Here is a 27,617-nt window from a genome sequence, read left to right as displayed (position 1 = left end):
ATTGAATTGAGATAAAGTATAAATAAATAGAAATTAGGAGATAAAAAGTACATAATTATGAAAGCCTATTTCCACCACAAAAGATTATACTGTGGTAAATCATAATTATGACAAAAAGTAAAAAAAATACAACATGAGTAATAGTTATGAAAATTATAACAAAATGTAGAAATTAGGAGAGAAAAAAAATCTAAATTATTACATACCTAGTCATAATTATGACAAAAATGTAAAATGACAACAAAAGTCGAAATCAGGACATAGTCATAATTACTACATAAAAATGCTAAATTAGGACAAAAGTAGAAATTAGGAGATATAGTCATCATTATGACCGAAAAATTTGAATTTATGGCATACCAAGTAATAATTTGATTATAAAAAGTTAAATAAAACAGAAATATTGACATTTTTTTGAAAGATTTATGAGTCATTACGACAAAAAAGTCAAAATTATGACATACAAAGCAAAACCTGATTATACATAATAAATCAAGACAGAAATATTTATTTATATTTCTTTATTTCAAGAAAACAAGAGACTACATACAGTTAAGAAAGATTGCTTTGCAAAAACATCAAATGGCTCATAGCATCACAAACCAAACCTAGCTCAATATTAATTATGAGAAGACATTTGTACAATATAAAATATCTGTAATCTCAAAATAATCTGTGAAACTCAGCAACAAATCACCAAAGGATAGAAAGAAAAAATTCAGTAGAAAGATAACAGGTTGGTTTCCGTGTTTGTAGTGATGAGTCAATGTGCGTAGCTCGGTTTAGGTTAGCATTTCTCAGAAAACATGGGCTGTTAAATGGTCGTCGTGTTTGTTTGACCTGCAAACATTTTACAGTGGACACCTGAGGGACAAGAAACATGACCTTATACTGTGAGTCCGTCGTGAGGTTTTTTGGTATTTCAAGGTGAGTAACACTAAATGTAAGATTTTCAGACCTGAAACGTCCTTTAATGTGACTCCCTGGTGAAAGACTTAAACTTCCTGTGGATTTTGTCTTGACAAATGAAAAGCTAGAAGTTCCCTAAGACATAAGAAAGTGCCTGAGACACTGGAAGAGGAGGTATATCAGGAATATTTTAACTGCATTGATCCATAAAGAGATCAGAGAACTACGGAGCGCCTAAAGGGACATGGTGAAAGAGAAAAATATGAGATGGGAGGAAATATTGATTTATAGATGCTTTTTGCGTTCTCTCACAAATTGTTTGCGTTCCCCCAAGAAACTTTGCGTTCGCTAGCTAAACATTTTGCGTTCATAGTGAAACTTAACGTTTGCTGGCAAAATGTTTGCATTCCCCGGAGAAACTTTGCGTTCTCTCACAAATTGTTTACGCTCCCCCGAGAAACTTTGCGTTCGCTAGCTAAACATTTTGCGTTCCAGGTGAAACTTTACGTTTGCGTTCCCACAAGAAACTTTGCGTTCACTTGCAAAAATGTTTGAGTTCCGCGGAGAAACTTTGCGTTTGCTCACAAACCGTTTGCGTTCCCAGAGAAACTTTGTGTTCGCTAGCTAAACATTTTGCGTTCCCCCGAGAAACGTTACGTTTGCTAGCAAAATATTTCGTTTCCAGAGAAACTTTACGTCCGCTAGGAAAACGTTTAGGTTCCCAGGAAACTTTGCATTCGCTAGCAAAACGTTTGCATTCCCAGAGAAACTTTACGTTCGTTAGCATAACGTTTGCGTTCCCACGAGAAACTTTGCGTTCACTCGCAAAATGTTTGCATTCTCCCGAGAAACTTTGTATTCGCTCGCTAAACATTTTGCGTTCCCTGAGAATCTTTATGTTCGCTTGAAAAAATGTTAGCGTTGTCCCGAGAAACTTTGCGTTCACTCGAAAAATGTTTGCGGTCCCACGGAGAAACTTTACGTTTGCTGGCAAAATGTTTGCGTTCCCACAAGAAACTTTACGTTCGCTAGGAAAACGTTTGATTTCCCAGAGAAACTTTACGTTCACTTGAAAAAAATGTTTGCATTCCCACAAGAAACTTTACGTTTGCTAGGAAAACGTTTACATTCCCAGAGAAACTTTACATCCGCTAGCAAAACGTTTACGTTCCCAGAGAAACTTTGCGTTCACTTGTGAAATGTTTGCGTTCCCAGAGAAACTTTGCGTTCACTGGCTAAACATTTTGCGTTCCCAGAGAAAGTTTGTGTTCACTTGTGAAATGTTTGCGTTTCTCAGAGAAACTTTGCGTTCGCTAGCTAAACATTTTGCGTTCACAGAGAATCTTTACGTTAGCTTGAAAAAAAATTTGCGTTCCCAGAGAAACTTAGCATTCACTTGTGAAATGTTCACATTTCTCAGAGAAACTTTGCGTTCGCTAGCAAAACGTTTACGTTCCCAGAGAAACTTTACGTCCGCTAGCAAAATGTTTACGTTCCCAGAGAAACTTTGCGTTCACTGGCTAAACATTTTGCGTTCCCACGAGAAACTTTGTTCGCTAGCAAACTGTTTACATTTCCAGAGAAACGTTACATTCGCTAGCAAAACGTTTGCATTCCCAGATAAACTTTACGTTCACTTGAAATAAAAAAGTTTGCATTCCCCCGAGAAACTTTGTTCGCTCTACATATATTTAAATATATTTTCCCTCCCATCTCATATTCTTTCCATCACCATGTCCCTTTAGGGGCTCCGTACAGAATGTACAATAAATGCAAAGACCTTTTTGTTTTACTGTATTAAGTGAAGATTCATCTTGCGCCGCAACTCATAGATAAGCACAATAAAATAACAACATAAACAGTGAAATGCAAAGTCTGTTCGAGACGTTTAATACGTTACAGATAAAAGTACTGCCGCTGTAAAGATGCAAACAGCAAAAGACTGAACTAAACGCAACCACAGCGAGGAAAAGTGAGGTTAAAGATGTCATGAAAGTGAGGTAGAAACACTGAGTATGTAAACAAGAACACTGAACAGAAATCATTACTGAAATACAGAAGGAACTGGTACAGATGCCCAGTTCACAGGAGAAATATCGACGATTGTGACCTCACATGTATGTACTTTAACCTCAAATGTGATCAGGATTACAATTAACATCCCTTTTTGTAATTAAAACAAGTATTTAACAGATTTTTTCCTGATCTGGTAGTGTGTGTGTGTGTCAAACAGTATTGAGGAGAATCAAGCTAAACAGAATCAGAATGAGATATTTTGCTACAACAATGTGAAGATGAAAACCAAGATATTTGATCCCTCACCAATTCATTATTTACACAACGGCAACTGTCGAGTCTGCATAGAAAGTCAAATAATCTCCTGTTAAACGGCGTTAGTACACAAAAAAAAGTGTCATTTTGTTTACGCCTGATATGCGTTTTGACTAAAAGAAAGAAAGAAATATTTGACTGCTTCAATGGATCCTGTCAAATGAATTCAAATCAAATCAAAGTTTAATATTATTAGCCTGGAAATAATATGGTGACATCTCAGATCAAATAAAGTCATTTAAAATATATCTTTAAAAAAATACAAAATAAAATAATGAGAATCATCCAAACGCTCTCTTTAAAAGTAAAAAATAAGGCACGACGGTGATTTTTTGTGTGTGTTTTATGTAAAGGTGCTGTTGTTCGGGTCAGACACATTCACACCTACAGGAGAGACGGGGTCACTATGTACCCAGTTATTCACATTATATCGTTCACAGTATGTCTTCATGGTTGTGAGCTTTATAATAACTTCCTTCTCTGTTGTCCTGTAAATATTTTAGAGCATTCAACAACATTCGATCAATCCTAGAGCTACATTATCTAAGTATTTACATCTATACCGTCTGGTTAAACCCCTTCCAGACGGATGGGGCAGAAGGTAGTTTTCAGCGAGCGCATATGCTTGTTTGGGGACATAGTGCAACGTGTGTGTGTGTGTGTGTCTAAATCTGGTCCAAAACAACAGCACGAGTCACAGCAGACAACGAGAGCATCGTGAAATCACTGCTGGTGAGATTTGAGCAGGAAAAAAAAAAAGTTTTTTTGGAAGACTTGTATGAGGAATCCGATGCATCGAAGTAGAAAAAGAGTGTGTTAAGAAAGACACCTGCATAGCATTTCCACGTGAGGGTCTTTAATATAGATCTTCTGCTTTCTGGGAGTGAGCACAAACGAAAATTCACAGTTCCAGGATCCACGGATTCCTTTTTCATTTCCATCGGTGTGCGATTCTACTCGGCAAACCTGTAGAGAGAGCAAAACAAAAGTTACTCAACCGCACACAGCCATTCCCAACACATTAGAAAACATATTTATGACAAAAGAGAGTCACGATTATGACATAAAAAGTTTAAATTATGATATGCTAAGTAACAATTATGAGCAAAAAATGCTAAATTATGAAAGAAAAGTAGAAATTATGAGATGCATGTCATAATTATAACACACAAAGTAGAAATTAGGAGATATTAAATCGAGGCACATTTATGAGATAAAACGTCTAAATGATCAGATAAAAAGTCGACTTTGTAATACGACAAAAAGTAGAAGTTAGGAGACAAAAAGTTCTCGTTACGACACAAATAGTAGAAATTATGACATAAAGAGATAAAATTCATAAATAAGGTAAAAGAGTATAAATTATAAACAGTCACAATGATTACATAAGTCATACTCAAATTAAAAAAAGTAGAAAATAGGAGATTAAAATGTATTAAGATTGAAAGTCGAAATTATGACAGTAGTAATTATGAGATAAGAAGTCAAAATTATTATTCATATTATTCATTCAAAATGATGGCAAAAAGTACAAATTGGGAGATCAAAATATATTGTGACTCACAATTTAGAGATAAATTATGTCAACATTATGACAGTTATAATTATGAGATCAAGTGTCACAATTATGACATAAACAGTATAAAGTCACCTAATATATAGTCATAATTATGACAAAAAGTGGAACTTATGTGATGACTCATAATTGTAAGATAAAGTATTATTAGTCACCTAATATCTAGTCATAACTATGTAGTCATAAAAAAGTAGACTGCATGTGATAAACTCATAATTATAACACAAAAAGTAAAAATTATGACAAAAAGTAGAAATTGCAAGATAAAAATATATATTGTGTTACAATTTGATAAATAGATAAAAGACTAAATTATCATTCAAAAAGTCATAATACCTTCAAATTCATAAATGACTAACAAAAAAATAGATATTAGGAGATAAAGTTATCGTTATGACACAAATTGGAGAAAATATATCATGCCAAGACAATTATTAGAATTTAGAAATTAGGAGATAAACCATCAAAATTATGACAGTCATAAAGATGAGATAAGTCAAAATTATTACATAAAAGTCTTAATTATTGCTCAATTCAAAATGACCACAAATTAGAAGGAAATTAGGAGATTAAAAAATTATCAAGACACAAAAAGTCGAAATTATTAAAATTTTAAGAGATAAAAAGTCACAATTATGACATAAACAGTAGAAATTAGGTGATAAAAGTCAACTAATATCTAGTCATAATTACAAAAAATAGAACGTATGTGATAAACTCATAATTATAACACAAAAAGTCAAAATTATGACAAAAAGTAGAAAAATTGTCTCACAATTATGAGATAATAAAAATGAATTTTGAGTCTAAATTATCATACAAAAAGTCACAATAATACCTTCAAATTCAAAAGGAGCACAAAAAGTCGAAATTATGACATGCTAAATCATAATCATTATGAAACGTCAAATAAAAAGTAGAAATTAGGAGATAAACCGTCAAAAATATGACATAAAAGCTGATTTTAGGTGATTAAAAAGAAAGAAATTAGGCGATAAAATTGTTTTATCATCCTAATCATGACTTTTTAATGTCTGTTGTTTTTTATGTAATTTCATCTCATCCTCATAGTTATGACGTTTTGTTATTTTTTTGTCATCCGCACTAAGTAAGCGGTAGCTATATTTATCAAACATCCCAAACACAACATAATTCAGCCAATCATTCAGTCAGAGAGCCACTGAGCCGGGCTGGTCACTGATCGCAGCAGTTCTGCAGACGGCTGATATCTGACCTCCACCCAGGAACATCTGGCAGAAGACAGATGTGAGTCAGCAGAAACACGCCACAGCAGCCGAGGTGAGCTAGGCTTCCTTCCAAACATCATGTGCAAACGTGTTGTCCTTCGCCTTCTCCTAGCGTTTCTAATCCGCGGCCCATGTGTCGGACGAGTGGATGATTTACTGAAGTCATCCAAGCTGTTTCTGCATCAGATCCGCTTTCATCCTCGGCCAGCTATGGCTGTAAGCTAATCCCATAATGCAGTCTGTACAATTGTTTTTCTACGTTCGGCCTGATCGAATTTACTTTACACAGACTCTAATATTTTCCACAAAAAGGATTACACAAAGAAAATTGAGTAAATATTGGGTTAGAATTAGAGATGCACCGATTGCATTTCTCTAGGCCTGTTTTTTTTGTAAATTGTGTTTTGTAGTGCTTTTCTTTCTGAGAACTACAATTTTGAAAGCATATACAAACAAAAATCTACTTTTATTCAATGGCAAAGTATTATCTTCATAAAGTAAAGTAAAACAGGGCTCCAGACTAACTTTTTTCACTAGGAGCACAACAAAAAATTTTAGAGGCACAACCAAAACATTTAGGTAAATCAACATGCTAACCAAATCTACTCATTTCCACTGTATTACAAATAAATACTTTGATAATACAGGGCTCCAGACTAACATTTGAGAGTAGTGACATCAGCGAGGAAAATTGATCATAAGGTTAATCTAATCATAAAATTACTATTGTTTTGTTAATAAGTGCAGTTACTAATAATAGTACATGTTTGTTTATCGGAAATTTAACAGTGAAGCGCTGAGCTTGAATTATGCAGAAAAAAATACTTTTATTAACAACAGTAATGTGCAAAAACCTGTGCAAAAAGGAACATTAATATTCCACTCTTATTAAATGTACTATTGTTCTTCTATAGTATCATCCTGAACTAAAAGAAACGCTCTTTACTTGTTTTCTGTGTAATCCAGTCACAATTTGAAGAAAAGTTTTAGTTTTTCATGAGATTTTGTGACTTCCTACTTTTTTTTTTCATATATTAAGGAGTGGAAATGTCTTATAAATCAAATAAGTGCTCCTATGCCACCACCTACTGGTTATAGTGTTTTTTGTGTGTGTTTTTTTGAAGTTTTTGAAGTTTTTAAAGTGGCCAGCACCTTTAAACTCTTAGTTTTACACATCATCACACTAAAAATAATATTAAAATTGGATAATATTTAGAGCTTTGAAGAGCTGTAAAAAGTAGGGTTGTCAAATAAAAATGCGAATTTCAAATATTCGTCGAATTTACAAAAAAATAAATGCACATTCAAATGCAAAAACCGTGCATTCAAAATTTTGGTAGAGGCGGGCGAGACATGACAATGACGTAATTGACGCGGTTTGTTTATCCCGTACATCCCGTATCCTGTTGTTCATTTGAAAAAGGCGGAAAAAACGTGAGGACTCGGAATCAGAGAGAAAAAGTCCAACCTAGTTATTAGCTGTCAAATATAACCAATTATCGGTTATCAGTATCGGCCAAAATGTTCATATCAGTGCATCTCTAGATTTAGGCAGTTCTTCTTTAGTTCAAGGAAGATTTTTTTCATCTAAAAACAACTTCCCAAAACAGTTTAACAATCAAAAAAAGCAGCCTCTGATAGGAAAAGTGTGCTAAACACATGGAAAAACAGCATGATTTAGCAGGATTATCAGCTGGAAGTTATTCCAGTTTACGTAACAGTCTGTAAACACTCGCTCCGACATTATTACCTCAACAAAACCCAACAATCCTGGAAAACACCCCCACCTTTCCCTTACGGAGTCTCAGTCTTAAGAGTCCTGCAGACGTTGGGACACTGGTGCGTTCTAATGCACACATTTAGCTCAGTTGGGATGTAGCGGGACAGCAGAGAGAACACACTGTACCATACATTACTGCTGCTCTGCACTCAGTGACCCGCTTATATAATCACAGATACACAAGACGAGCGCTTCATCTGCAGACGATCGCAGCACACGAATAGTTGTGCCTGGGAGTCAAAATAGTATAGAAATGATGTTATTTATAAAAAGTAACAAATACGACTTGAAGGGTGGCCTAAGAAAGCAGATTTTGAAATGTGGGTTGCACTTTATTTTAAGGTACGTGCACTTAAAGAAAGCACTGGGTGATATAACTACAGGCTTAAGGTTAGGTTTAGAGTTATTACCCAGTTATTGTAATTTCTATAAGTATAGAGTATGTGGAACTGCAGAATAAAGTGCCACCGATAATAAAATACTTGACTGGCTTTATTTTAAACGGACCTCTAAAACCACATTATCCTTTCAACGATTTGCCACAATAACGTTAAGTATTTGAATAATCTACATTTTAGGATTTTCTCAGCAAATATCGATATGTAGACAATTTTGATTAATCATATTAATTAGCACTAGCAGTGATTGTTGAATTGATTACAATTTTAATCAAACAAACCGATAATAATAATAATAATAAAATAAATAGTATTTATTAATAGAATGTAATTACAAAATAAATGAATAAAAATATAAAAAACAAATTAAATAAATACAAATTAACATTAACATTATAAAACATCATCAATATGAATTAATATAATAATAATAACTATTATTATTATTAAATACATTTCAAATATTTAAAACAAGAAGTATTAGAATGAATAAATATTAAAATAAATAAATCAATATTATAACAGTATGAAACATTATAAAATATTGATATATAGATAATTAATTTGAATTATCATATTAATTAGCACTAGCAGTGATTATTGAATTGATTAAAATGTTAAATCAAACAAACCCATAAATAAATAATAATAAAATAGTATTCATTAATAAAATGTAAATATAAATAAATTAACAAAAATATTAAAAACAAAAAAACATTAAAAATAAATAAATAAAAATGTACATTATAAAACATCATTATCGATATGAATCAATATAATAATAATAATAATAATAATTACTATTAAATACAATTTAAATATTTAAAATAAGAAGTATTAGAAATAATACATTTTAGAATGAATAAATAAATAATATAACAATATGAAACATTATAAAATATTGATATAAAGACAATATGATTTTAATTAATCATATTAATTTAACTGATTGAAATGTTAAATCAAACAGACACCCAATAGTAATAATAAATAGTATGAATTAATAAAATGCAAATATAAATAATTGAATACAAAAATTACACATAAAAAACATTAAAAATAAATTAAAAGTAACATTAACAAAACATCATCATCATTATGAATAAATATAATAATCATTATTATTATTATTATTATTAATAAATACATTTAAAATATTAAAAAAGTATGAAACATTTTAAAAGATTATTATTGATATGAATAAATATAACTTACATATTGGCACACATTACATGTACTAGTGTGAATTTATATGTTATTAAATAGTATTAAAAAGAATAACATTTAATATAAATTAATTAATAATAATAAAATTTATATTTAAAAAAATCTAAGTATTACACATAATACAAGTTAAAATAAATAAATAAACATATAATTGTGTCAAAGAAATAAAAGTGTCAAAATAAGCATTATAATTGATATGAATGAATATAATGTACATGTTCATTGCATTCTCGTGGTGTGAAATACTATAAAAAGAGGAGCAATATTTCAAATGCTAACGATTCGGCACATTTGCGGTCCTCTGATGTGAATAATGAGTACCTGACAGTTTATACGCAGACTCGTACAGGCCGGCAGGCAAAGAACAAAATGTCCTGAACGTGAGCCACAGACCCCTCTGTGTCTCACGGCCTGCAGAAATGCGTGTGTGTGTGTGTGTGTGTGTGTGTGTGTGTGTGTGTGTGTGTGTGTGTGTGTGTGTGTGTGTGTGTGTGTGTGGGCTGCGGGACGGGAGGGAGGAGCCGAGCGGGGGCTTCTGTGTACAGCTGCTATGATCTCAATACGCTAAGACAGACAGGCAGACTCACGGCTCACTCACAGGCCATGTTTTGACGGATGGCTGCATCCATTCAGGGTTTGGGCCCTGGGGTGTTGCATAAGTGCTCTATATGCTCACGCCATAAAGCCCTGAGTCACGTCCACACCGCAGCCACCAAATAAGCCGTCTTCATTGCACTTCGCTGGAGATGCGTGCTAGTCTGAATGAAGCCATTGTTTTCCAACAACTCGGCTGCCGTATGTTCTAGCCTCGGGACAACAATGAAGCGAGTTTTGATTAAAATTGTCCAATAAAGTGCCTTCAAAATGCATTTAATTTCCTCTGGCCTTTTCAGTTGAACCTCGTCCAGTGCCAAATCCATCAAAGAATGCAATAAACGCTGCGGGAACGCCATTCCCGTGTTACTGACGTTGTATAACAATTGGTCCCGACCCAAAACACGGAGCACCAGGTTGGGCGTATTGAGACAGCACAGTGTGAATTTTAAGTTAATAAAAGCGCTTTACTGACTTTAATTACAACCCTTACAGAAAAAACACATGAACTTCACATGTTAAAAGCACATGTGGTCACATGTGAGCACACGCTCATGTGAAATTTAACATGTTAAAAGCACATGAAGTGAAAGAAAAGTGAAATATGTGGATCACATGTGAAAAACATGGGAAATGTGTGCTTTTGGAACATTTGCACATGTGAAACACATGTAAAAACGTGTGTATTCTCATGTGAAACCCATGTAATCACATGTGAAATGTATATTCCCATCCCATGTGATCACATGTGAAATTCATGTGGTTTTTCTATAAGGGAATATATCGACTTCTAATGACACTTGACAATGTAATATAATTAATTAAATTATGATTTTATTTCGATATAGATAGACAATTCATTTTGATTAATTAGGTTATTCATTATAATATTTCACTTTTTTTTTTGATTGACAGCCCCAGATTTGTATAAAAGCTAAACTTATTACTGAAATATGATTATTATTGATTCAGCAAATTTGTAATCTTCCAACATGAACAACAAACCCATAAATAAATATATAAATAAATAAAGTACATAAAATTACATATAAATAAATAATTCAATATAAATGAATTAATATTATTTAAAAATAATAAACATTATAAACATACATTGATACTGACTATTATACAATTTACATTTACATTACATTACTATGGTGTGAATTATTTAAAGTGTGAATATTTTTATTAATCAGCATATTATTTAATTTGATTAAAACGTTTGTTTTTTTGATTGACAGCCCCATATTTGAATAAGAAGTAAGTTAGAGGAAAAACATAGCTATAATTACTGAAATATAATTATTACTAATTCAGCACATTTTTATCTTCCAACATAAACAACAAAACCATAAATAAATAAATAAAAATAAATAAAATAAATAATGTACATACAATAAGATATAAATAAATAATTCAATTTAAATTAATTATTATTGATTAAAAATAATAAACATTTACAATACATTACTATACCGTGACTTCCTGAAAGTGTGAATATTTTTACAAATCAGATAAATCAGCATATTTAATTTGATTAAAATTATTAATTGAATGCTGATTTAACAGCCCTAGATTTTAATAAAAGGGACGTTAAAGGAAAAACATAATAGCTATAATTATTACTGATTCAACACATTTGTAATCTTTCAACATGAGCAACAAACAAATAAATACATTAATTTGGATTAAATTAAATATAATTAATAATAAATAATTAAAATATTTAATAATAAACATTAAGAAAGCATTGATATTAAACTATAGGGATTTGAATTAATACAATTTACACTGTTACACAACACATTTACATTACTGTGGCTTGAATTACTGAAAGTGTGAATATTTTTAATTAAAAAAAGCAGCAATAGTATAATTTCTAAAATTAAAAAAAGCATAAATATAGCTACTAAAAAGAAAGAATGCTATTTAGTGACATTGGCCTTTTCAGTTGAACCTCATCCAATGCAAAATCCAGTGCAATAAACTCTGCGGGAACGCTATTCCGGTATTACTGACGTTGTATAACAACTGGTTCCTACCCGAAACAAAATGCACCTGGTTGGGCGTATGCCGTGTATTACACACTCACGCTATCGCCCACGGCAGGGTGCATTCTGCTGCTAAAAAGGTGTCGGGTCTTGTCAGTCAAAATGTTCATAGGAGCTCAGGGTGTGGTGCCAGAAAACCAAACAGGCCTGAGAGCCGTGCGATGGGTAGAGCATGGCAGCCTCGCAGGGTACATGTTGCCCTTGAGGCCATGTACCTGCGTTTGATTAGAGAAATACAAAGCAGCTGGAAGGACGGGAAACTCTAGCATAGGCAAAGAAAAGGCTGCATCCGAAATCACATCCTTCCCCACTATATAAAAACAGTACGTGACAAGAGTGGCATGTCTGAATTCACAGTACTCATAAAAGAGCAGGCAAAAAGTACCCAGGTGACCTACTAGATCTGGTGAGATTGTGAAGTGTGCATAAGATGGACACTTTACTATCCCATGAGGCCACGGGAGAGGATTTGTGAATGGCAGTGGCGCTGGTAGGTCACATGACAACGACAACATGGCAAACAGTACGTCCAGATTACATTCATACTACATAGAAAGTACTTTTTTAGCGGTCGTGAAATAACTACTTATCCAAAATAATGACCTACTCAAGAGAGTATGTGATTTCGGACGCAGCCTCCTGTTGAAATAAAACAACATGTTTTGAAGCATGGCAGCTGGTTTGAGCTGGTTTATGCTGGTCTTTAGTTGGTCATGAGCTGGAGCTAGTTTCTTAGGAGCAGTTTAGGACCAGCACTTGACCAGCTCAAACCAGCTCATGACCAGCTAAAGACCAGTGTTGCCACAGTTACTTTGAAAAAGTAATCTGATTACTCCTTTAAAAAGTTACTTAGTTATTTTACAGATTACTTGATTTTAAAAGTAACTAAGTTAGATTACAAGTTACTTTATTAGTTACATTCAGCAGCTGCTGACAACACCCCTGCCGCCTCAACATAGAAATGACAACCGTTTTTGCCAACACTCACTTTATTGGAAGTGCATTTTTAACAGTAACGTCAACAATGTATCTCCTGACATTTTAAGTTGAAATAAAAAAAATTTCCTGAAAAAAAAAACATGTTTTAATAAAAAAATGAATAAAGACAGTCTTTCTTGACTTCACTTAACATAAATACTCTCCCTGAGACGCAAGAAGAAAGCAAAAATATAAATTATTTTACTAAGGAAAATTACAAAAATAGTAACTCACAGTGACTTGGATAAATTACTTTAATCTGATTACTGGTTTGGAAATAGTAACGCGTTAGATTACTCGTTACTGGAAAAAAGCAGTCAGATTATAGTAACGCGTTACTGGCATCACTGCTAAGTACCAGCTTAAACCAGCTCAAACCAGCTGCCATGCTTCAAAACATACCTAACCAGCATATGCTGGTTTTTCAACAGGGCCAATGTCAATTCAGCACCTGAGAGCACTTTTAACACGCAAATAAATGTAACAGTCAATTATGTACTGTAAAGGCATCCAATAGTGCTGCACGGATGGGATATTTTTTTAAATACAGACTAAAAGAGTTGCTGAAGCTTAATGGTAGTATCGTTGAAGTCATGTGACTGTGGTGTAGTTCGTTTATAGCCTACGTTTAGCTTTTTACATCTGGCGATTGCATAAAGGGTTAGTTCACCCAAAAATGTAAATTATGTCATTAATTACTTACCCTCATGTCATTTGACACCTGTAAGACCTCTGTTCATCTTCGGAACACAAATGAAGATATTTTAGTTGTAATCTGATGGCTCAGAAAGGCCTCCATTGGCACAATGCACTGTACACTCTCAAGACCCTTAAAAGGCACTAAAGACGTCGTTACAAAGTCCAGTTATGAATCAGTGAGTCGATTCAGCGGTTTGGATCGCCAAAGTCACGCGATTTCAGCAGTTTGACACGCGATCCGAATCATGATTCGACTCGCTGATTCATAACGCTTCGAAGCTTCATGAGGCCTTGTTTTGAAATCGGTCATCACTATACAAGTCATTATTTAGTTTTTTTTTTGCGCACAAAAACTATTCTCGTCACTCCATAAAGTTATTGTAGAACCACTGTAGTGAGATGGACTTTGTAATGACGTCTTTAGTACCTTTTATGGGTCTTGAGAGTGTTCAGTGCATTGTGCCAATGGAGGCCTTTCAGAGCCATCAGATTACAACTAAAATATCTTCATTTGTGTTCAGTTGAGATTCTTTGCTTGCTATGATACAGAATATCAGCGGAAGTGTTGCTAGTATCTCCTTTCACAGTTGGTTTCTGTTTTGTTTCTATATAAAAATGCTGATACAATGTATAGTATTTGCTCTGGCTCTTGTTTTAAATGATTTTGTCCCGTTATTATGCTTGTTGTTGTCATCTGCTTGAAGTTGTACAAGCAGAATGTGGCGTTTGGTCGGTGTTGTATTAGTCCCGCCCCTCCTCCACTGTGACTGGACGGCTGGGTAAAAAGTGACAGTGATGAACTTTACTCAAAGTTGAACATTCTTCAAATCTCGGCGACCAGTAAAAAAACGCAGAGCGCGAAATAGAGGCTCAGCCCTCGTTACGCTCGTGCCATTATAAAAATGGTGGCGTTCACATCGAAAACAATTGGAAAAATATGCCAGCCGCGTGAAAAAAACGCTTTGGTGGACATACGGCCTATGACTTCAAAATTCATAACAGTTGTGCTAATTTGTGAAGATTATCACAATGAATAAAAAGTGTAAGTGTAACCCCTACTGTTCGAACCACCCGCTCCAAGCGGGACTCGAACCCGAGTCCGCCAACATGACAGTCAGACGCTCTAACAAGGAGGGTAAAGGCTGCAACCTCTAGTGTCAGTTGCTAGAGCGTCTCTTGAGATCAGAGGAGTGAGGTTTACTTGCACAGCGACTACTAGCTGACCTCCGTTACATAAGAATCATTAATTTTGTTGATCACAGAGCTTGTTTTCGGCAATAATCCAAAAGCCAATGGAAAATTTCTGTTGGGTTTTTGTTGAGGGAACCAGAATGATGCGAACTACAAGATGCCTGTTTTTGTACATTATGGGATTTCAAATAGTTTGAAGATTTTGAACAACATGTTTAAAATGATATTAAGAAATTGCAACCCACCTGAAAGAGCAAGCATGCTTGTTTTGGCCAATCGGGTCGGCTTATGCCGCACATGTGACTTGGTCCATTCTAAGTACCAGCTGAAAAGCGTCGGGCCGGTCCTGCGGGTTGACCGCCAACATGTCCTGCAGAAGCCGCTTGACACCCTCCGACATGATGCTACGTGTCCTTTGTGGGATGTGCAGGACCATCTTCGGGTTCTCCAGCAAGGCCTCGCCCACCGGGACGATCTCGGTTCCCTGGCGAATGTACGTGCCGAGGAGCTCTCGCTTGGATTCGGCGTCGATAAACGTGATCCGTTCCACCATGGCCCAAATGATGATGCCGAGCGCAAAAATGTCCGCCTTGGCTGTGTAATGGCCCTCCCACACTTCCGGTGCCATGTAGAAGTCGGAGCCGCATGCTGACGACAGCCAGAATTTGTTAATGTTCACCATGTTCTTGTTAATCTGGTTGTTGCCCTCGTTCTCAATGCAGCTGAGTCCCGCGCACACCTTGCTGAGGCCGAAGTCGGCGACCTTGATCACGGGGCCGTCCGATTTCTGTGAGATGAGAATGTTGTCTGGTTTGAGGTCCCGGTGGACAATGTTGTTCTTATGGAGGAAGGCCACAGCGCTGGTCAGTTGCTTCATGAAACTATGGTTGGTCCGTGGATCAGGTCGTCGGGAGAGGATGTACTGGTTGAGGTCGCCGCCATCGCAGAACTCCATAACAAACCAAAGATAACACGGTTCCTCTGGGTAACCCAAGATACGCTCACCTGGAATGATAGTAAAATGTAGAATTAGGCAATGCAAATGCAAGAGTGGACAATCCATACTAAAATTTGCAGTCAATTGTTGTGCATTTCTAGTCAAGCAGCAGCACCCGCTGTTTGAAACTTAAGGCCCTGACACACCAGGAAATCCATTTCAGAGGTGGAGCAAAGATTACGAAGACATTTTTTTTTTGTTAAAATAAGGTGCGCTGATTAAACATTCCCAATGAAATGTATCAAAGGGTTAGTTCACCCAAAAATAAAAAAATTCTGTCATCACTTACTCCTGTTGTTCCGAACCTGTAAGACTTTTTTGCATCTTCAGAACACAAATTAAGATCTTTTTAATGATATCTGAGTGAGTTTTGTACTCTCCATTGACAGCTACGCAACTAACAATTTGACCAACTACCGGCAAGAGCGTCAAAGTGGCCGGAAGTCATTCATTTTCAATGGGAGCTCCGGCGCGTCTTGGACGATTTGGGCGTCGAGAAGAGTTGAAATCAGCTCAACTTTATGGTAATGAGCTATGACACGGTCCGACGGCAACCAATCGGAATGTAGAAGTGCTCCGCTTGAGAGGATTCCAGAGAATGCTGTCCTGGAAACTTTGGTTCCGACCACATTAGTTCCCAAGGAAAATTGCGGAGTGGTTGATCATTGCGGTGGCGGGTTTGATATTTACACTATTTATAGGCAACATTTTCGCTCTAGAATGCTTGTTTTTCAGCGGGAATACAATTAATTTGCTCAAAACAACACCGATTTGACCAATTGCATTAATCCTGCACTTCAACCAGGACTTATTTTAAAGGGTAACTTCAGTGATTTAGCATTAGGCTTTGTATCAGTAGAAACCCGGTAGTATATTCAAATTATGGTACTTTCCCCCCTCATATCCCCCTGAGACGAGAGAATAATGCAATTGGTTTATATCGTTAGCAAACATGTTAAGTTCTTTCAATTGATCAGTTTTTTTTTTAACTTTCACATTTAAATGATTTCATGAGGTTATCTTATACGGTTATACCCTACCTGTGCTCAAAGGCCGAACAACATGATTGTTTGCTTTGCCCCTTTAAATAAAGTTTAAATAACTACACCGCTGGACTACACCGCTCAATTCATATGGATTAGTTTTGCAATCTCTTTATTATGGTAGTTGCGTAGCTGTCAACGTGGGTACAGAAATCTCTCGGATTTCATCAAAAAGATTTTAATTTGTGTTCCGAAGTTGAACAAAAGTCTTACGGGTTTGGAACAATATGAGGGTGAGGAATTAATGACAGAATTTTCATTGTTTTGGGTGAACTATCCCTTTAAGAAAATAAACGGGGTCAGTTTTAATTTCATGTTGAGCAACAAACAATTTCCTTTGCATTTTTAGGAACTTGTGACTTTCAAAGCACAACGTCCCAATTTTAAGATTCAAAGAAAACATTGGAGGACAACAAAGTGCTCCAAGTGGCCTCCTTTTTAACAGGAGAATGTCAGAACTGGCATTTAATGTAAACCACTTCAGGATGTTGGCGAATCAAACCCACTCCATAATCTACTCATGTGCTTCATTGAGCCATTTCTGCTGAGCTAGGCCAAACGTCTCTTCATTGAATGTTTCTGGTCTCTAACTGATAAGCCGTGTTGTCAGACTCATTAGCAAACAGGGGTGGTTGTGTTTGATCACACCCAGTCCTGTACAAACTACAGCGGCTTTGCTGTTCAAACCCAAGCCTTCAACAAAGAGTGTTACGCCAGCTAGAACTAAAGTGCTGGTTTAGCTAATGCAGATAGGCTAGCAAAACACCCATCAGACTTTAGCTGAGCACAGATTTCCGCCGAGCGGCACGTTTGGAGCCCTTCCAAAGAGCCCAGTATGAGACTAAGCGTTGATAATCTGTCTGTGTTCTGAAATAACTAACAGAGCTCAACCTCAGGAAACAAGAGTTGGGAAATGCATGAAGAACAGGTGGACTGTGACCTGTGGAAGTGATACAGCAACATACAAACACTTGGGTAAAGGAAACGCTTGGGAACACCACAATCCTAAAAAAGCCATCTCATGAAGCAGGATTTATCAAACTTTGATATTCATAGGATGAGAAACATCAAAAGATCAAAATAAAGCACTTTCAAGTGCCCTTTATGTTTTTTTCCCTATTATTATCTGTCATGCAGTGTGTAATATAGTTGTTTGTGAAGGTAAAAGGTCTGCAAAGTTTTAAAGATTAAAGTGCACAACAAATAAAGTCATTGTCTCATTAAAGAAAGATTTGATACGTAACAATGTAACTGATTGGTCAGTCTATGGTCTTCATTGTGAACCAACATAACTAAACATAACTAAAAAAAAAAAGAATATCATATCAGCAAATACTTTTTATATAGAATAGTGTTGTCACGAAACCAAAATTATGACTTCGATACGATACCAGACTAAAATACCTCGATACCGATACTGAATCGATACCATGGTAAAAAACTGTAAAAGTAATTGAATAATATGACAGAACGTACTATTCTTTGTTTTATCAACAAAAAAAAATATTTTACCCTAAAAACTCACCTGGCCAGCATAATCCTGCCCTGCTTTTTGACCATTCCCCCATCTTTATTTGAAAATAATAATAATATAATAATAATAATAACTATACATGCCAGTATGAACAATTGAACATCCTTACAGATGTTGCAACAATCACATTATTATCAATTATTTTAACACTAACCACTATTATGAACAGGTTGGGATGACCGAAATCTTATTTCATGATACGAGTCATTTAATATCTTTTAAATGTAATTTTATAATTACAATATAGATATTTAATTTTATTGTATCTGGGTTTAAATAAGCCAAAATGTAAATTACAAACAAATATGATAAAAACAGTGCTTTATGTTCAGCTACAGTAGGTCTATTTAACAGTAGCATTCAATAAAGAAATTAAATAATTAAATGTAAAAACAAAAAATGCATAGTCTGCATAGTCACTCTGTAAATTAACTATACGCTAATTCTTAATAAATATATTAAAGTTATTCAGTCAAGCATGGGGTGATTTTTCTATTTTCTTTTGTTGTTTGATTAACATTAATCCCACAGAATATTAGGTCTGGCCCTTTAATAGCTGCAAGGACCAAATTCATTGGAACACATTCGAACTCTGTATACCTTCACTAAAGACATATCCGACTGCGTTTACCCGAATACTCGCCCGGACGAGCATTTTTACATATTTTTGACCATTCAAACCCAATAATCCGTGAAACTGGCGTCGCAATCTGTCTGAGTGAAAGGCGTGTGTGCGCCGCACTTTATAGCGTTTCTGTTGCTTTCTTTGATATATTTGGCTGTTCTGCTTGTTTAGTGAACGGTGGAAGCAGAGCTCACACACATGTCCTCACTCCTGCTGTCACACATCAACGCAGATTAAGAAATACTGCTCTTATTAGAGTGCTGTCATTTTTTAAGTACCGGTACTAATACAATTTCATATCGTACCCAACTTACCCAGTCGACTAAAAATATTGACGTCGACTAATTAACAGCGTCGAAAGCAGTCGATTGTATCGACCAATCGCGACAGGCCTACAACAGACTTTTAAAAATAGTGGTTGAAATAAAATGCTGCATCAACTCATCCCACCCCCGAAAGCTCCTGAACTTTGAAAAAGTACTACCTCGCGAACAGGGCCGTTTTGAGGGGGAAATATTTACCCGGAACTTCATTTAGACTCCGGTTCCTGCGGTCGAAACACACCGAGTACCACCCCAAAGTCCCAAAGTTCCTGGGGAAAGTTCCCGTGGTGGTCATGAGCATTTTGTTTCAGACACACGCTGTAAGTGGTGGACTAATCACAACAGACTGAACCATCCGACCAATCAGAGTAGAGTAGGCTAATCACAACAGATGTAGGGGTGTCGAAATGAATCGTTTCTTTGAGGCATCGCGATGCAGACGAGGACGATTCGGTATCGGTTGAGTAATAGACCATAACCGATTATAAATGTACTGATTCTTTCCTGCCGTCACTTGTCGCGTACGTGCTGTGTCGTGGTAGCATACAATGGCAGAGGGAGGCGAGACATGAGTGAGAGTAATTAAAATGCTCCAACTACTTTAACCCTTAAATGCATAACTCGGGTCTTTAGCGACCCGAGACGTCATTCACTACCCTCCTCCTCATTCATTTTTTTAAAGTTAGACATCAACCTTCTTAGTATTCCTCAATCAATCCATTTTAAACAATATAACAAGAAAAAAATAATAAAATTATAATTGAATGCCTGTTTTTCCACTAGTTTTTTGTCAAAAATGTATAGGGTCGCTAACGACCCGAGGTGTGTAAGATTGTACGTATTTTTTTATCTGCACAATAATAAATGAATCTATAGCCTAATGACGAAATGAGTGCAATTCACCTTTATTCCACAAGGTGCAGTGTTTCCCCTACCATTGTTTTGGGGGGGCGCCCCGCCCTCCCAAAACGACCCCCCGCCCCCCCTGAATGAATGACAAAAAATATTTGTCATTACGGTCGACAATAAGAATTGCCTGATGGTTCAGTGCCAGCGTGAAAGACACTCGGGCCATAGCTGCATCTTCACGGAAACTGATCATTTGCGCATTTTTAAGCCTTGCCAATTTAAATATTCAAGCGCTCATAGACGAGAAAGTGTCTCTCAGTTTGATACTCGCGAAGGACAGCAACACAACACAACACACACACACACGCACGGCCACGCGTCTCACAGCACGTTAATAATCACACAAAATTATATCAAAATGACTGTCTTGTTGAGTATCATCGTAAACATAGTCGATTAGGTCTTTTAAATGAACGTAAACATGAAATTTGCCAGTCACCGCCAGCATTTATTTGATTATTTGTTCTTATTTTATTACTGACGGTCTTTAACAATATAAAAAATATATTCAGCGATTTGAATCGCCAAATTTCAGCAGTTTGGCGGTTTGACACGCGATCCGAATCATCATTCGGCTCAGTGATTCATAACGCTTCGAAGCTTCATGATGCTTTGTTTTGAAATCGTCATCACTATGCAAGTCGTTATTTAGGGTTTTTTTGCGCACAAAAACTATTGTCGCCGATTCATAAAGTTATTTTAGAACCACTGTAGTGAGATGGACTTTGTAACGACGTCTTTTGTACCTTTTAAGGGTCTTGAGAGTGTAAAGTGCCATTGAGCCAATGGAGGACTTTCAGAGGCATCAGATTTCAACTAAAATATCTTAATTTCTGTTCCGAAGATGAACGGAGGTCTGACGGGTGTCGAACGACATGAGGGTAAGTAATTAATGACAGAATTTTCATTTTTGGGTGAACTGAAGTGTGCGCCGTCCTCTCCTTTGTTTGATGTCAGATTGTGCGCCGTTAACGCTTTTGTTTACATGAGTGGAGTCTATGCAATGGCGGACGTAGCTTTTAATAACTCTGCTAACAGCGCTTATCACATGTATACAGATACATGCACAGTTTTCTCATTGTATTGCAGAACAGAGGGGCCAGAATGCAATAATACAACATAGTAAGGCAAGTGTGTGAAGCTTCAGTCCACTTGGGCCCAGCCCCTGTGTATATACATTTACCAAAGAGTCCAAAGAATACTTGTAGAAGGGTTTCACTGAGTCAAGTCAAGTCAACTTTATTTATATAGCGCTTTTAACTGAGCCCATGACATCCCTCAGTGCATCGGTGCCGTGGATGGGACCCATGTGGAAATCAGCCAATCATAGCGCGGTTTTGCGTTTTCATGTGGACGCGATTGTTTTTTAAAACGGAGGAAAAATTCTGGTTATAAAAATACCCGTGTACGTGTGGACTAATGCTGCGTTCCAGGCAGGTTTTTGAGCCCGTAAATTACAACTTCAAACCACGACTCACGACTTTGTAGTGTTCCAGGCAAAGTCACGCCAAACTGCCTGAGCGCAAGGAATTGTGTGGTAGTTAGATGTAAACAAAGCGTGGCGGACCGTACGGGGTGTATGCTCATTTACAATCATTTCTAGCGCCAAAGGTGCTTACTCCTTGCTTATTTGAGGGAAACGGAGGAGAAAAACAGCGCAGACGGCAAGAAAAGCTGTTATACCTTTTATTTTACGTTATTTGTATATTTGTTTCATAAACACTGCATCCGTAGGGGGCTGCCATTGTTGCTTCGCGGGCTATGTGACGTCAAAACTCGTAACTGGGAGTACATCGATCTAGTACGAGTTCACGGGTGGGAAGTCACGGGTTTGACTGCCGTTCCAGTCCACTTTCACGGGTAGAAGGTTGGAAAAACACGGGTTACGGGTTGCCTGGAACGCGGCATAAGCCTCAACCAGTGGTTTTCAAACCGGTCCTGGAGCACCCCCAGCACTGCACATTTTGTGTGTCTCCCTCATCCTACACACCTGATTTAACTCATCAGCTCATTAGTAGAGACAGCAACACCTGAAATGGATGTGTCAGATTAGAGAGACACGCAAAATGTGCAGTGCTGGGGGTGCTCCAGGACCGGTTTGAAAACCACGATTTAATTTACACCTGGGCACATAAATGTATCTCCGCAAAACGGATATAAATCCCATCTACATATCCCGCACTATATGTCATATGATATAGCCCATAACACGCTCGCATGATATCGATGAATCGATGGCATGATAATCGTAATCGAACCGTTTCCAGTGTAGGTTCACACCCCTAAACAGACTGGGCCATCTGACCAATTAGAGCAGACCAATCACAACAGACTGGGCCATCTGACCAATCAGAGCAGAGTAGACCAATCACAACAGACTGGGTCATCTGACCAATCAGAGCTTTGAACGAACCGTTTTCAGACTCTAATGCTGCGGTCACACCAAACGCGAATAGAGCGTCTGGCGCGAGTGATTTCAATGTTAAAGGAACACTCCACTTTTTTTGAAAATAGGCTCATTTTACAAGTCCCCTAGAGTTAAACAGTTGAGTTTTACCATTTTTGAATCCATTCAGCCGATCTTTGTATCTGGCGGTAGCACTTTTAGCATAGCTTAGCATACATCATTGATTCTGATCAGTCCATTAGCATCTCATTCAAAAAATGACCAAAGACACTTTCAATATTTTTCCTATTTAAAACTTGACTCTTCTACAGTTACATCGTGTGCTAAGACAAACTGAAAATTAAAAGTTTCGATTTTCTACAGCTATATGGCTAGGAACTACTTTCTCATTCATGCGTAATAGTCGTGGATCTTCGCGGCCGTACCATGGCTGCAGCGGCGCAATGATATTACAGCGCTTGAAAGTAGCCCAGCTAGGTAACTTTCAGTGTGACCGGCACTAAGTTCATGTAGTTGCAGAGAAAGTTTCAGGCTTGCAGCCGACAAATTGTGTTGTGTATTTACCTGTGACTGTGTGATTAGCCATGGTTCTGTGTGTTGTAAAGGGCAGTGCTAGTAAGTCGAAGGTGTAACTACCACCATGTTTCACAGAATACCAACGAATCATTGCGCCGCTGCAGCCATGGTACGGCTGCGAAGATCCGCGACTATTATGCAGGAATGAGAAAGTACTTCCTAGCCATATAGCTGTAGAAAATCGCAGCTTTTAATTTTCAGTTTGTCTTAGCACACGATGTAACTGTAGAAGAGTCAGGTTTTAAATAGGAAAAATATTGAAAGTGTCTTTGGTCATTTTTTGAATGAGATGCTAATGGACTGATCAGAATCAATGATGTATGCTAAGCTATGCTAAAAGTGCTACCGCCAGATACAAAGATCGGCTGAATGGATTCAAAACGGTAAAACTCAACTGTTTAACTCTAGGGGACTTGTAAAATGAGCCTATTTTCAAAAAAAGTGGAGTGTTCCTTCAAGTCAATGGAAAGGCGCGTTGACGCGCGTCTGGAGGTCCCGCGGCGTGAAGGACGCGAATCCACCTCGTTCGCGTGAATAATGCAAATTGGACGCGAATTGAGCGTCTTGCGCGATACGTGCTTTACACGCGAGTGGTGCTTTTGTGCATTGACGCGTTTGAAGCGAATTCGCGTCTGACGCCCGAGTTCAAAAATGTGAACTTTGGCGTCAATTCGCGGCGCGTTAACCAATCAGGAGCCTGCTCGCTGCGGTCCCGTGGTGAAGTGACGTGATGAGAAACCCTGCATAAATTAAAAATAGTACTATTGTGTCACAGAATGTAGTTTTAAGACTTTTTCAGGTGAGAATGTAGTTGTTTAAAGCTCAAATCTGTGGTTTATTTATAAAGAGAGCGCCTATTTAAAAAAATTATCTTGCGTTTGTGGAGTTGTGAGATCCAGGCGATCACCGGGCGCTCAGGCCGCTGGCTCTGATGTCCTGTAGTGGTGCATCTTATGTAGATCTAACGGGCGATCTTTGGTGTCATGAATCTATACTTTGTTGTCTGCCAAATCGTTTTGACTGAGGGCAAAGAGAAGTTTCATAACCTTATTTTTTAAGGATATTTAAATATACATGTAGTGAAGATAATGTAGGAGTTGACTGGACCACATTTGTGTGGCTATTAATGTTTAATATATATTTTTTATGAAAATGAAAAGAGGCAGAGGTGTTTTATGACAAATTTCTCCTGGAGTGCCTTGAACGCGCGTCAATTTCACTTCCAGCGCTCGATTTCTACGCATTCAAAATCTACGCATGCATGTATTCAAAATGTTCGCGTGTGAAACTAGACGCAGTAGACGCGATTTTGACGCTCTATTCGCGTTTGGTGTGAACGCAGCATTAGAGGAATTAGGTTTTTGACCTTTGATGCATGTACAGCTATTGTAGGAGAAAATGAGGAACCTTTGAAATAGCACATAATATAGGCACTTTAACTCCCACCAGAGAAGCATGAACATGCAAATGTGTTGTTAAATTATTGAAATATTAACGTCAAATTTCTGACAGTATTTCAGGTAAATACTTCCGGTCACAAAAACAATGTGGGAATCCCTGATATATAAAGTAAGGCGCAATCTGTAAATGTGTTTACTTTGACACAAACAAAACATCCTGGCCTAGTCGATAAAACTTGTATTTGTCCAAATCCACCAGCAAAAGCGTTTCTAAACAAGCCTGTGAACATCAGGATTAGTTTTTCCATTGTAGACGAGGACACACTAAATGGTGGCACTTGCATAACAACAACAGTCAGCACAAAATAGATCCTGCCACTGCTGAGCACAACCACAAATATAGCACTCGCACGACACCACACACACACACACCTCAACACACCACAAAAACACCAACATCACATTATTAAGATTGTCATTTTTAAAATGTATATACTAATTTACAAAATACAATTTAAAACCATTGGAAATATGTCAACATTTCATAATCAGTGTTCCTATGAGAAATATCAGGGAATTCAAAATAAAATGATTTCCAAAAAGGCCCTGAAAAGTCAAAGTAATAAAACCGTAAACATGCATGACAAAAACATTTCCATTTCTCACGTTATAAACCAATATAAACCATCTAATGAGCTAGAAATTGTCATTTTTGATTGCAATGACTGATTTTGGCAATATAAATGACAATATTACTGGAAAACTAATGGACTCAAGTTGTGAAGATTGCACAAGTGTACATGCAAACCGGCCTGTATGGGAGTGAAGGGGTTAATGCATCATGTGTGCTAGAACCATAGTTGCCAAGTCCGCGTATAACACGCGACTTTGGGCTTCTTTTTTTGGCAAGTCGCGTTAAAAAATCACGAGTTGCGGGTTGCGGTTTTTTGGGCTTATTTTAAAAAAATGTGGTTGCTTGTTAGGAAAATATAATAAGCAACTTCGTTTCTTTACATTTATGGTCGCTTTTTTGTCCAATACATTGACTGACACTGTCTTCTCACAACAGGCATTCAGTGCAACGATACAAGTGCTGTAGTAATCTGTCCTTTTATATCCCGCCTCCTTCTCCCCTTCATTGAAGAAAAATCGCGCTCAATGTGCAGGCATGTGACGTTATAAATGCACGTAATGAAAGTTAGTAGACTTAAATAGACGTACATTTTTACAAACAATAGCACAAGCAGAGATGGAGAGGAAAGAGGGAGGAGAGGCACCTAATTTAATTAAAAAAATATTTTTGTAATGTATTTAAAACTACAGGCTATTATAAAAAAACAAGTCTACTAATATGCCTAATAACAGTAGGTATGATTCGAATTTATTTTATTTTAAATATGTGGCTATATTGCAGCGCTGTAGTGCTTGTGTCCCAATGTGCACACTATCCATCCTAAATAGTGTGACATTAGTAATTTTCAGTACTATTTAGGGCAGATAGTGTGCACAATGAGATGCAGGGCTTGTCTTTTTCACGGTTTGCAGTGTGTGTTGTTCACTACTCACTGCCCCTAATATGTGTGCACTAACTCCGACTATGGGTTACCATAATTGGCCTCCATGTCACTCTTTACTCTTCAAACCTCTTCTGTTCACAGCTGATCGGAGGATATTGAGTGTCCTTTATTGCAATTTGATGATTTTTGGAAAATCACATCTGTTTTTGCTTTTCAAACTCTGAGAGGTTTCAGTTTAATATGTTGCAGGCTCATTTATTGATAAAAAAATTATTTATTATAAATAATATTGATGATAATAAATAATATAATAATATTGGGCTTGTTTTGGGCTTGTTTTTGAAGCTGCGGTTGCTTATTTGTCTCGCGAGAGTTGGCAACACTGGCTAGAACATGATGTTCCCTCACGCACAGGATAGCTTCTCTTCCTACTGTGCACGTTTTATGATATGCATTTAAGATGCATAGTAATATTATTCACACGGGCTGACACATGCATGTTATTAAGGGTGTGCAATGCAACTTTCAAAGCACAACAATGTTAGTCTGGCATACTTGTGTTGACAAGATAAATAAATAAATCAGATATCATGAGCAGTGCACATGCTTTCAAAAGGCACTGGTCAGTCATAACGTGTTCTTTACCTTTCAGTGAAGTTTCCACTAATCTCAAATACTGCTTGTTTCGCTTGTTCCCGTGGCTCATTTTCTGTGCCATGCCGTTTCTCTGCAACACACACTCTTCCAGCTGCACCACATTCTCGTGCTTCTTCTCCAGGCTCGCCAGGGCCCAGAACTCCGCTAGCGCCAGTTCCACTTTCTCGGGCGCGTCGCAGCGGAGCTTCTTGACGGCCACCCGGGCTCCGGACCTGCGGGCGATGGCTTCGTACACCACACCGTAGCTCCCGCGACCCACCTCCCGAATTAAACTATACCGGGGCACCGTGAAGAGGTCCAGGTTGGCATTCTTGAGGAAGCCCGTGGAGAAGCAGTCCTCTTCTTCCATGGGCTCGCCGTCCTCGTTGGTCTCCACGGGCAGCGGGCGCAGAACTTTACTGACATCCCGCCTCATGTTCGCGCTGGGCGGCTCGACTCTCTTGCAGCCCCGCCGGAGGTTCACTACTCTCCCCTGTGTGCCGTTGCGCAGCTCCATGAGTTTATAACCCCCTGTGTTAACATATGTTTCGGGGCGATAATCCTATTTGTCATAACGTCCCTATCTAGCTGACAGTGGTCGTTTTTTTGGGGAAACTCGACAGGTTTGTTTAGGGTTTTGTTTTTTGTCACTTCTTCCATCAAACT

The 27,617-nt window shown here is 37.2% G+C and overlaps 1 protein-coding gene across 2 annotated transcripts; it reads right to left on the bottom strand.

Moving 5' to 3' along the window:
* Nucleotides 1-527: 527 nt before the first annotated feature.
* Nucleotides 528-27,617, bottom strand: stk35 (serine/threonine kinase 35). Of its 2 annotated transcripts, XR_013815419.1 has the most exons (4): nucleotides 26,961-27,617; nucleotides 15,230-15,989; nucleotides 2,642-4,206; nucleotides 528-1,143 (listed from the first exon to the last, which is right to left on the bottom strand). XR_013815419.1 is itself a non-coding variant. In XM_079801970.1 (3 exons), the coding sequence occupies exons 1-2, from the start codon at nucleotides 27,466-27,468 to the stop codon at nucleotides 15,271-15,273; spliced, it is 1,227 nt and encodes a 408-aa protein (XP_079658096.1). In that variant the 5' UTR covers nucleotides 27,469-27,617; the 3' UTR covers nucleotides 528-4,206; nucleotides 15,230-15,270. The 2 variants fall into 2 exon arrangements, 1 of the variants encoding a protein (XP_079658096.1); XM_079801970.1 differs by having other exon boundaries at nucleotides 528-4,206.

The sequence above is a fragment of the Gobio gobio genome (genome assembly GCF_949357685.1).
Source record: "Gobio gobio genome assembly, chromosome: 21".
NCBI classification, from domain to species: Eukaryota; Metazoa; Chordata; class Actinopteri; order Cypriniformes; family Gobionidae; genus Gobio; species Gobio gobio.
Note: the sequence above shows the minus strand (reverse complement) of the source record. Positions and strands in the feature narration are given on the sequence as shown.

Bases quoted from the DNA above. Each gene is read 5' to 3' on its own strand.
- stk35 (XM_079801970.1), bottom strand. From the start codon at position 27,468: ATGGAGCTGCGCAACGGCACACAGGGGAGAGTAGTGAACCTCCGGCGG. The intron at 15,990-26,960 runs GTAAAGAACACG...CTATCATTCCAG, and splicing joins AGTGGAAACTTCACTGAAAG to GTGAGCGTATCTTGGGTTAC.